General features: G+C 33.3%; 1 protein-coding gene across 1 annotated transcript in view; it reads left to right on the top strand.

Moving 5' to 3' along the window:
- The first annotated feature begins 9,694 nt into the window (after window positions 1-9,694).
- Window positions 9,695-13,770, top strand: part of LOC130297087 (arf-GAP with SH3 domain, ANK repeat and PH domain-containing protein 2-like) — a 167,631-nt gene continuing 163,555 nt past the window's right edge. The window contains exon 1 of the mRNA XM_056549325.1: window positions 9,695-10,104. Coding sequence (XP_056405300.1) covers window positions 9,979-10,104 — 126 coding nt within the window. The 5' untranslated portion in view covers window positions 9,695-9,978. The remainder of the gene's footprint in view (window positions 10,105-13,770) is intronic.

Genomic DNA, 13,770 nt, shown 5'->3' with positions numbered 1-13,770 from the left:
TTATTCTCCATGTATTTAGTTATATTATACATTACCCTGTAATCTGTATACAGTATAATTCTCCATGTATATAGTTATATTATACATTACCCTGTAATCTGTATATAGTATTATTCTCCATCAGTATATAGTAATATTATACATTACCCTGTAATCTGCATACAGTATTATTTTCCATGTATATAGTTATATTATACATTACCCTGTAATCTGTATACAGTAATATTCTCCATGTATATAGTTATATTATACATTACCCTGTAATCTGTATACAGTATTATTCTCCATCAGTATATAGTAATATTATACATTACCCTGTAATCTGTATACAGTATTATTCTCCGTGTATATAGTTATATTATACATTACCTTGTAATCTGTATACAGTATTATTCCCCATGTATATAGTTATATTATACATTACCCTGTAATATGTATATAGTATTATTCTCCATTTATATAGTTATATTATACATTACCCTGTAATCTGTATACAGTATTATTCTCCATGTATATAGTTATATTATACATTACCCTGTAATCTGTATACAGTATTATTCTCCATGTATATAGTTATATTATACATTACCCTGTAATCTGTATACAGTATTATTCTCCGTGTATATAGTTATATTATACATTACCCTGTAATCTGTATACAGTATTATTCTCCATGTATATAGTTATATTATACATTACCCTGTAATCTGTATACAGTATTATTCCCCATGTATATAGTTATATTATACATTACCCTGTAATCTGTATACAGTATTATTCTCCACGTATATAGTTATATTATCCATTACCCTGTAATCTGTATACAGTATTATTCTCCATGTATATAGTTATAGTATACATTACCCTGTAATCTGTATACAGTATTATTCTCCATGTATATAGTTATATTATACATTACCCTGTAATCTGTATACAGTATTATTCTCCATGTATATAGTTATATTATACATTACCCTGTAATCTGTATACAGTATTATTCTCAGTGTATATAGTTATATTATACATTACCCTGTAATCTGTATACAGTATTATTCTCCATGTATGTAGTTATATTATACATTACCCTGTAATCTGTATACAGTATTATTCTCAGTGTATATAGTTATATTATACATTACCCTGTAATCTGTATACAGTATTATTCTCCATGTATGTAGTTATATTATACATTATCCTGTAATCTGTATACAGTATTATTCCCCATGTATATAGTTATATTATACATTACCCTGTAATCTGTATACAGTATTATTCTCCATGTATATAGTTATATTATACATTACCCTGTAATCTGTATATAGTAATATTCTCCATGTATATAGTTATATTATACATTACCCTGTAATCTGTATACAGTATTATTCTCATGTATATAGTTATATTATACATTACCCTGTAATCTGTATATAGTATTATTCTCCACACATATAGTTATATTATACATTACCCTGTAATCTGTATACAGTATTATTCTCCATGTATATAGTTATATTATACATTACCCTGTAATCTGTATACAGTATTATTCTCAAATGTATATAGTAATATTATACATTACCCTGTAATCTGTATACAGTATAATTCTCCATGTATATAGTTATATTATACATTACCCTGTAATCTGTATACAGTATTATTCTCCATATGTATATAGTTATATTATACATTACCCTGTAATCTGTATACAGCATTATTCTCCATGTATATAGTTATATTATACATTACCCTGTAATCTGTATACAGTATTATTCTCCATGTATAGTAATATTATACATTACCCTGTAATCTGTATACAGCATTATTCTCCATGTATATAGTTATATTATACATTACCCTGTAATCTGTATATAGTAATATTCCCCATGTATATAGTTATATTATACATTACCCTGTAATCTGTATACAGTATTATTTTCCATGTATATATTTATATTATACATTACCCTGTAATCTGTATACAGTATTATTCTCCATGTATATAGTTATATTATACATTACCCTGTAATCTGTATACAGTATTATTCTCCATGTATATAGTTATAGTATACATTACCCTGTAATCTGTATACAGTATTATTCTCCATGTATATAGTTATATTATACATTACCCTGTAATCTGTATACAGTATTATTCTCCATGTATATAGTTATATTATACATTACCCTGTAATCTGTATACAGCATTATTCTCCATATATATAGTTATATTATACATTACCCTGTAATCTGTATACAGTATTATTCTGCATGTATATAGTTATATTATCCATTACCCTGTAATCTGTATATAGTATTATTCTCCATGTATATAGTTATATTATACATTACCCTGTAATCTGTATATAGTAATATTCCCCATGTATATAGTTATATTATACATTACCCTGTAATCTGTATACAGTAATATTCTCCATGTATATAGTTATATTATACATTACCCTGTAATCTGTATATAGTATTATTCTCCATGTATATAGTTATATTATACATTACCCTGTAATCTGTATACAGTATTATTCTCCATGTATAGTTATATTATACATTACCCTGTAATCTGTATACAGTATTATTCTCCATGTATATAGTTATATTATACATTACCCTGTAATCTGTATACAGTAATATTCTCCATGTATATAGTTATATTATAAATTACCCTGTAATCTGTATATAGTATTATTCTCCATCAGTATATAGTTATATTATACATTACCCTGTAATCTGTATACAGTATTATTCTCCATATATATATAGTTATATTATACATTACCCTGTAATCTGTATACAGCATTATTCTCCATATATATAGTTATATTATACATTACCCTGTAATCTGTATATAGTAATATTCCCCATGTATATAGTTATATTATACATTACCCTGTAATCTGTATACAGTATTATTTTCCATGTATATAGTTATATTATACATTACCCTGTAATCTGTATACAGTATTATTCTCCATGTATATAGTTATATTATACATTACCCTGTAATCTGTATACAGTATTATTCTCCATGTATATAGTTATAGTATACATTACCCTGTAATCTGTATACAGTATTATTCTCCATGTATATAGTTATATTATACATTACCCTGTAATCTGTATACAGTATTATTCTCCATGTATATAGTTATATTATACATTACCCTGTAATCTGTATACAGCATTATTCTCCATATATATAGTTATATTATACATTACCCTGTAATCTGTATACAGTATTATTCTGCATGTATATAGTTATATTATCCATTACCCTGTAATCTGTATATAGTATTATTCTCCATGTATATAGTTATATTATACATTACCCTGTAATCTGTATATAGTAATATTCCCCATGTATATAGTTATATTATACATTACCCTGTAATCTGTATACAGTAATATTCTCCATGTATATAGTTATATTATACATTACCCTGTAATCTGTATATAGTATTATTCTCCATGTATATAGTTATATTATACATTACCCTGTAATCTGTATACAGTATTATTCTCCATGTATAGTTATATTATACATTACCCTGTAATCTGTATACAGTATTATTCTCCATGTATATAGTTATATTATACATTACCCTGTAATCTGTATACAGTAATATTCTCCATGTATATAGTTATATTATAAATTACCCTGTAATCTGTATATAGTATTATTCTCCATCAGTATATAGTTATATTATACATTACCCTGTAATCTGTATACAGTATTATTCTCCATATATATATAGTTATATTATACATTACCCTGTAATCTGTATACAGCATTATTCTCCATATATATAGTTATATTATACATTACCCTGTAATCTGTATATAGTAATATTCCCCATGTATATAGTTATATTATACATTACCCTGTACAGTAATATTCTCCGTGTATATAGTTATATTATACATTACCCTGTAATCTGTATACAGTATTATTCTCCATGTATATAGTTATATTATACATTACCCTGTAATCTGTATACAGTATTATTCCCCATGTATATAGTTATATTATACATTACCCTGTAATCTGTATACAGTATTATTCTCCATGTATATAGGTATAGTATACATTACCCTGTAATCTGTATACAGTATTATTCTTCATGTATATAGTTATATTATACATTACCCTGTAATCTGTATACAGTATTATTCTCTGTGTATATAGTAATATTATACATTACCCTGTAATCTGTATACAGTATTATTCTCCATGTATATATAGTTATATTATACATTACCCTGTAATCTGTATACAGTATTATTCTCCATGTATATAGTTATATTATACATTACCCTGTAATCTGTATCCAGTATTATTCTCCATGTATATAGTTATATTATACATTACCCTGTAATCTGTATACAGTATTATTCTCCATATATATAGTTATATTATACATTACCCTGTAATCTGTATACAGTATTATTCTCCATCAGTATATAGTTATATTATACATTACCCTGTAATCTGTATACAGTATTATTCCCCATGTATATAGTTATAGTATACATTACCCTGTAATCTGTATACAGTATTATTCCCCATGTATATAGTTATAGTATACATTACCCTGTAATCTGTATATAGTATTATTCTCCATGTATATAGGTATATTATACATTACCCTGTAATCTGTATACAGTATTATTCTCCATGTATATAATACTGTATACAGATTACAGGGTAATGTATAATATAACTATATACATGGAGAATAATACTGTATACAAATTACAGGGTAATGTATAATATAACTATATACATGGAGAATATTACTGTATACAGATTACAGGGTAATGTATAATATAACTATATACATGGAGAATAATACTGTATACAGATTACAGGGTAATGTATAATATAACTATATACATGGAGAATAATACTGTATACAGATTACAGGGTAATGTATAATATAACTATATACATGGGGAATAATACTGTATACAGATTACAGGGTAATGTATAATATAACTATATACATGGGGAATAATACTGTATACAGATTACAGGGTAATGTATAATATAACTATATACATGGAGAATAATACTGTATACAGATTACAGGGTAATGTATAATATACCTATATACATGGAGAATAATACTATATACAGATTACAGGGTAATGTATACTATAACTATATACATGGGGAATAATACTGTATACAGATTACAGGGTAATGTATACTATAACTATATACATGGGGAATAATACTGTATACAGATTACAGGGTAATGTATAATATAACTATATACTGATGGAGAATAATACTGTATACAGATTACAGGGTAATGTATAATATAACTATATACATGGAGAATAATACTGTATACAAATTACAGGGTAATGTATAATATAACTATATACATGGAGAATATTACTGTATACAGATTACAGGGTAATGTATAATATAACTATATACATGGAGAATAATACTGTATACAGATTACAGGGTAATGTATAATATAACTATATACATGGAGAATAATACTGTATACAGATTACAGGGTAATGTATAATATAACTATATACATGGGGAATAATACTGTATACAGATTACAGGGTAATGTATAATATAACTATATACATGGGGAATAATACTGTATACAGATTACAGGGTAATGTATAATATAACTATTCTCCATGTATATAGTTATATTATACATTACCCTGTAATCTGTATACAGTATTATTCCCCATGTACATAGTTATATTATACATTACCCTGTAATCTGTATACAGTATTATTCTCAGTGTATATAGTTATATTATACATTACCCTGTAATCTGTATACAGTATTATTCTCCATGTATATAGTAATATTATACATTACCCTGTAATCTGTATACAGTATTATTCCCCATGTATATAGTTATATTATACATTACCCTGTAATCTGTATACAGTATTATTCTCCATGTATATAGTTATATTATACATTACCCTGTAATCTGTATACAGTATTATTCTCCATGTATATAGTTATATTATACATTACCCTGTAATCTGTATACAGTATTATTCTCCATGTATATAGTTATATTATACATTACCCTGTAATCTGTATACAGTATTATTCTCCATGTATATAGTTATAGTATACATTACCCTGTAATCTGTATACAGTATTATTCTCCATGTATATAGTTATATTATACATTACCCTGTAATCTGTATACAGTATTATTCTCCATGTATATAGTTATATTATACATTACCCTGTAATCTGTATACAGCATTATTCTCCATATATATAGTTATATTATCCATTACCCTGTAATCTGTATACAGTATTATTCTCCATGTATATAGTTATATTATCCATTACCCTGTAATCTGTATATAGTATTATTCTCCATGTATATAGTTATATTATACATTACCCTGTAATCTGTATATAGTAATATTCCCCATGTATATAGTTATATTATACATTACCCTGTAATCTGTATACAGTAATATTCTCCATGTATATAGTTATATTATACATTACCCTGTAATCTGTATATAGTATTATTCTCCATGTATATAGTTATATTATACATTACCCTGTAATCTGTATACAGTATTATTCTCCATGTATAGTTATATTATACATTACCCTGTAATCTGTATACAGTATTATTCTCCATGTATATAGTTATATTATACAGTACCCTGTAATCTGTATACAGTAATATTCTCCATGTATATAGTTATATTATAAATTACCCTGTAATCTGTATATAGTATTATTCTCCATCAGTATATAGTTATATTATACATTACCCTGTAATCTGTATACAGTATTATTCTCCATATATATAGTTATATTATACATTACCCTGTAATCTGTATACAGCATTATTCTCCATATATATAGTTATATTATACATTACCCTGTAATCTGTATATAGTAATATTCCCCATGTATATAGTTATATTATACATTACCCTGTACAGTAATATTCTCCGTGTATATAGTTATATTATACATTACCCTGTAATCTGTATACAGTATTATTCTCCATGTATATAGTTATATTATACATTACCCTGTAATCTGTATACAGTATTATTCCCCATGTATATAGTTATATTATACATTACCCTGTAATCTGTATACAGTATTATTCTCCATGTATATAGGTATAGTATACATTACCCTGTAATCTGTATACAGTATTATTCTTCATGTATATAGTTATATTATACATTACCCTGTAATCTGTATACAGTATTATTCTCTGTGTATATAGTAATATTATACATTACCCTGTAATCTGTATACAGTATTATTCTCCATGTATATATAGTTATATTATACATTACCCTGTAATCTGTATACAGTATTATTCTCCATGTATATAGTTATATTATACATTACCCTGTAATCTGTATCCAGTATTATTCTCCATGTATATAGTTATATTATACATTACCCTGTAATCTGTATACAGTATTATTCTCCATATATATAGTTATATTATACATAACCCTGTAATCTGTATACAGTATTATTCTCCATCAGTATATAGTTATATTATACATTATCCTGTAATCTGTATACAGTATTATTCCCCATGTATATAGTTATAGTATACATTACCCTGTAATCTGTATACAGTATTATTCTCCATCAGTATATAGTTATATTATACATTACCCTGTAATCTGTATACAGTATTATTCCCCATGTATATAGTTATAGTATACATTACCCTGTAATCTGTATATAGTATTATTCTCCATGTATATAGGTATATTATACATTACCCTGTAATCTGTATACAGTATTATTCTCCATGTATATAGTTATATTATACATTACCCTGTAATCTGTATACAGTATTATTCCCCATGTATATAGTTATATTATACATTACCCTGTAATCTGTATACAGTATTATTCCCCATGTATATAGTTATATTATACATTACCCTGTAATCTGTATACAGTATTATTCTCCATGTATATAGTTATATTATACATTACCCTGTAATCTGTATACAGTATTATTCTCCATGTATATAGTTATATTATACATTACCCTGTAATCTGTATACAGTATTATTCTCCATATGTATATAGTTATATTATACATTACCCTGTAATCTGTATACAGTATTATTCTCCATGTATATAGGTATAGTATACATTACCCTGTAATCTGTATACAGTATTATTCTCCATGTATATAGTTATATTATACATTACCCTGTAATCTGTATACAGTAATATTCTCCATGTATATAGTTATATTATACATTACCCTGTAATCTGTATATAGTAATATTCTCCATGTATATAGGTATAGTATACATTACCCTGTAATCTGTATATAGTATTATTCTCCATGTATATAGGTATAGTATACATTACCCTGTAATCTGTATACAGTATTATTCTCCATGTATATAGTTATATTATACATTACCCTGTAATCTGTATACAGTATTATTCTCCATGTATATAGTTATATTATACATTACCCTGTAATCTGTATACAGTATTATTCTCCATGTATATAGTTATATTATCCATTACCCTGTAATCTGTATACAGTATTATTCTCCATGTATATAGGTATAGTATACATTATCCTGTAATCTGTATACAGTATTATTCTCCATGTATATAGTTATATTATACATTACCCTGTAATCTGTATACAGTATTATTCTCCATGTATATAGGTATATTATACATTACCCTGTAATTTGTATACAGTATTATTCTCCATGTATATAGGTATAGTATACATTATCCTGTAATCTGTATACAGTATTATTCTCCATGTATATAGTTATATTATACATTACCCTGTAATCTGTATACAGTATTATTCTTCATGTATATAGTTATATTATACATTACCCTGTAATCTGTATACAGTATTATTCTCCATGTATAGTTATATTATACATTACCCTGTAATCTGTATACAGTAATATTCCCCATGTATATAGGTATAGTATACATTACCCTGTAATCTGTATATAGTATTATTCTCCATGTATATAGTTATATTATACATTACCCTGTAATCTGTATATAGTATTATTCTCCATGTATATAGGTATAGTATACATTACCCTGTAATCTGTATACAGTATTATTCTCCATGTATATAGTTATATTATACATTACCCTGTAATCTGTATACAGTAATATTCCCCATGTATATAGTTATATTATACATTACCCTGTAATCTGTATATAGTATTATTCTCCATGTATATAGTTATATTATACATTACCCTGTACAGTATTATTCTCCATGTATATGGTTATATTATCCATTACCCTGTAATCTGTATACAGTAATATTCCCCATGTATATAGGTATAGTATACATTACCCTGTACAGTATTATTCCCCATGTATATAGTTATATTATACATTACCCTGTAATCTGTATACAGTAATATTCCCCATGTATATAGTTATATTATACATTACCCTGTACAGTATTATTCTCCATGTATATAGTTATATTATACATTACCCTGTAATCTGTATACAGTAATATTCCCCATGTATATAGTTATATTATACATTACCCTGTACAGTATTATTCTCCTCATCCAGATCGCCCTGTTTCCTCCCCATCACTCCCCCCCCTCCTCTTTACCCCTCGTGTCCTCCGCGCATGCGCCGTGCGGTTCCTCTTTTCATTCACTCGCAGCAGCAGCGGAGCGGGCAGGAGACCTCATATACCGCTGTATATTCCGCTGCTTATACCGCTGCTCCCCCTCTGGTCCCCGTTCACACTGCCGGACTGTGCTCGGTGTATGCCGTGTGTGTATGAGGAGGCCGGGGTCGTCGTCGTAGTCGTCTGTCAGGAGCCATAGACCGCAGGCTGGCAGGCTCAGAGCAGCGTTCACATTGTAGAGAAAGCCGCAGCCTCCGTGCAGTACCCTCCCTGTCCTGCTGGGGCGCTCTCCTCCTCACCTGCACCATGCCGGATCTCATCAGTGTCAGTGAGTTCATCATGGAGACCCTGGAGGACCACAGCTCCCCCACCACATCCTCCTTCACCACCAGGATGAGCAGCTGTCGGAGCAGCGTCAGCATGCTGGAGGAGGTCAGTCTGAGCCTTGTAGTCCACCACGGCCCTTGTAGGGTTAAAAGGTTTGGCTGCCAAATTGATTGCAGGTGATGGGTTATAATCCGCCAGCTGTTGGAGAACTACAACTCCCAGCCGTTGTCTCTCTGGACATGCTGGGGGTTGTAGTTTGGAGACCACTGCTCTAGGACAGGTGTCGTGCCTCCAGCTGTTGCAAAGCTACAACTCCCAGTGTGCCTGGACAGCTGGCATGCTGGGAATTGTAGTTTTGCAACAGCTGGAGGCACCCTGGAAAACAATGGGAAATGAAAAGTAAGTCTGCTATATAGGCTGCAGATTTATCATTGATTGACCAGAATAAAATGTGTAGGGTACAATGTGTAGGGTGCATTCTGTAGGGTGCATTCTGTAGGGTACAATGTGTAGGGGGCATTCTGTAGGGTGCATTGTGTGGGGTACAATGTGTAGGGGGCATTCTGTAGGGTGCAATGTGTAGGGTGCATTCTGTAGGGTACAATGTGTAGGGTGGATTCTGTAGGGTGCAATGTGTAGGGTACATTCTGTGGGGTACAATGTGTAGGGTGCATTCTGTGGGGTACAATGTGTAGGGTACATTCTGTGGGGTACAATGTGTAGGGTACATTCTGTAGGGTACAATGTGTAGGGTACATTCTGTAGGGTACAATGTGTAGGGTACATTCTGTAGGGTACAATGTGTAGGGGGCATTCTGTAGGGTGCATTGTGTGGGGTACAATGTGTAGGGGGCATTCTGTAGGGTGCAATGTGTAGGGTGCATTCTGTAGGGTACATTCTGTAGGGTGCATTGTGTGGGGTACAATGTGTAGGGGGCATTCTGTAGGGTGCAATGTGTAGGGGGCATTCTGTAGGGTGCATTGTGTGGGGTACAATGTGTAGGGTGGATTCTGTAGGGTGCAATGTGTAGGGTACATTCTGTGGGGTACAATGTGTAGGGTGCATTCTGTGGGGTACAATGTGTAGGGTACATTCTGTGGGGTACAATGTGTAGGGTACATTCTGTGGGGTACAATGTGTAGGGTGCATTCTGTGGGGTACAATGTGTAGGGTACATTCTGTGGGGTACAATGTGTAGGGTACATTCTGTAGGGTACAATGTGTAGGGTACATTCTGTAGGGTACAATGTGTAGGGTACATTCTGTAGGGTACAATGTGTAGGGGGCATTCTGTAGGGTGCATTGTGTGGGGTACAATGTGTAGGGGGCATTCTGTAGGGTGCAATGTGTAGGGGGCATTCTGTAGGGTGCATTGTGTGGGGTACAATGTGTAGGGGGCATTCTGTAGGGTGCAATGTGTAGGGTGCATTCTGTAGGGTACAATGTGTAGGGTGGATTCTGTAGGGTGCAATGTGTAGGGTACATTCTGTGGGGTACAATGTGTAGGGTGCATTCTGTGGGGTACAATGTGTAGGGTACATTCTGTGGGGTACAATGTGTAGGGTACAATGTGTAGGGGGCATTCTGTAGGGTGCAATGTGTAGGGTGCATTCTGTAGGGTACAATGTGTAGGGGGCATTCTGTGGGGTACAATGTGTAGGGTGCATTCTGTAGGGTACATTCTGTAGGGTGCATTCTGTAGGGTACAATGTGTAGGGTGCACTCTGTGGGGTACAATGTGTAGGGTGCATTCTGTAGGGTACAATGTGTAGGGTGCATTCTGTGGGGTACAATGTGTAGGGGGCATTCTGTAGGGTACATTCTGTAGGGTGCATTGTGTGGGGTACAATGTGTAGGGTACATTCTGTGGGGTACAATGTGTAGGGTGCATTCTGTGGGGTACAATGTGTAGGGTGCATTGTGTGGGGTACAATGTGTAGGGTGCATTCTGTGGGGTACAATGTGTAGGGTGCATTCTGTGGGGTACAATGAGTAGGGTGCATTCTGTGGGGTACAATGTGTAGGGTGCATTCGGTAGGGTACAATGTGTAGGGTGCAATGTGTAGGGTGCATTCTGTAGGGTACAATGTGTAGGGTACAATGTGTAGGGGGCATTCTGTAGGGTACAATGTGTAGGGGGCATTCTGTAGGGTGCATTGTGTGGGGTACAATGTGTAGGGTACATTCTGTGGGGTACAATGTGTAGGGTACATTCTGTAGGGTACAATGTGTAGGGTACATTCTGTAGGGTACAATGTGTAGGGTACATTCTGTAGGGTACAATGTGTAGGGGGCATTCTGTAGGGTGCATTGTGTGGGGTACAATGTGTAGGGGGCATTCTGTAGGGTGCAATGTGTAGGGGGCATTCTGTAGGGTGCATTGTGTGGGGTACAATGTGTAGGGGGCATTCTGTAGGGTGCAATGTGTAGGGTGCATTCTGTAGGGTACAATGTGTAGGGTGGATTCTGTAGGGTACAATGTGTAGGGTGCATTCTGTAGGGTACAATGTGTAGGGTGCATTCTGTGGGGTACAATGTGTAGGGTACATTCTGTGGGGTACAATGTGTAGGGTGCATTCTGTGGGGTACAATGTGTAGGGTACATTCTGTGGGGTACAATGTGTAGGGTACAATGTGTAGGGGGCATTCTGTAGGGTGCAATGTGTAGGGTGCATTCTGTAGGGTACAATGTGTAGGGGGCATTCTGTGGGGTACAATGTGTAGGGTGCATTCTGTAGGGTACATTCTGTAGGGTGCATTCTGTAGGGTACAATGTGTAGGGTGCACTCTGTGGGGTACAATGTGTAGGGTGCATTCTGTAGGGTACAATGTGTAGGGTGCATTCTGTGGGGTACAATGTGTAGGGGGCATTCTGTAGGGTACATTCTGTAGGGTGCATTGTGTGGGGTACAATGTGTAGGGTACATTCTGTGGGGTACAATGTGTAGGGTGCATTCTGTGGGGTACAATGTGTAGGGTGCATTGTGTGGGGTACAATGTGTAGGGTGCATTCTGTGGGGTACAATGTGTAGGGTGCATTCTGTGGGGTACAATGAGTAGGGTGCATTCTGTGGGGTACAATGTGTAGGGTGCATTCGGTAGGGTACAATGTGTAGGGTGCAATGTGTAGGGTGCATTCTGTAGGGTACAATGTGTAGGGTACAATGTGTAGGGGGCATTCTGTAGGGTACAATGTGTAGGGGGCATTCTGTAGGGTGCATTGTGTGGGGTACAATGTGTAGGGGGCATTCTGTAGGGTGCAATGTGTAGGGTGCATTCTGTAGGGTACAATGTGTAGGGTGGATTCTGTAGGGTGCAATGTGTAGGGTGCATTGTGTGGGGTACAATGTGTAGGGTACATTCTGTAGGGTGCATTCTGTGGGGTACAATGTGTAGGGTGCATTCTGTAGGGTACAATGTGTAGGGTACAATGTGTAGGGGGCATTCTGTAGGGTGCATTCTGTAGGGTACAATGTGTAGGGTACAATGTGTAGGGGGCATTCTGTAGGGTGCAATGTGTAGGGTGCATTCTGTAGGGTACAATGTGTAGGGTACAATGTGTAGGGTGCATTCTGTAGGGTACAATGTGTAGGGGGCATTCTGTGGGGTACAATGTGTAGGGTGCATTCTGTAGGGTACATTCTGTAGGGTGCAATGTGTAGGGTGCATTCTGTGGGGTACAATGTGTAGGGGACATTCTGTGGGGTACAATGTGTAGGGTGCATTCTGTGGGGTACAATGTGTAGGGTGCATTGTGTGGGGTACAATGT

Source organism: Hyla sarda, chromosome 12, assembly GCF_029499605.1.
Source record: "Hyla sarda isolate aHylSar1 chromosome 12, aHylSar1.hap1, whole genome shotgun sequence".
NCBI lineage: Eukaryota > Metazoa > Chordata > Amphibia > Anura > Hylidae > Hyla > Hyla sarda.
This window is presented reverse-complemented; position numbering and strand designations above follow the sequence as displayed.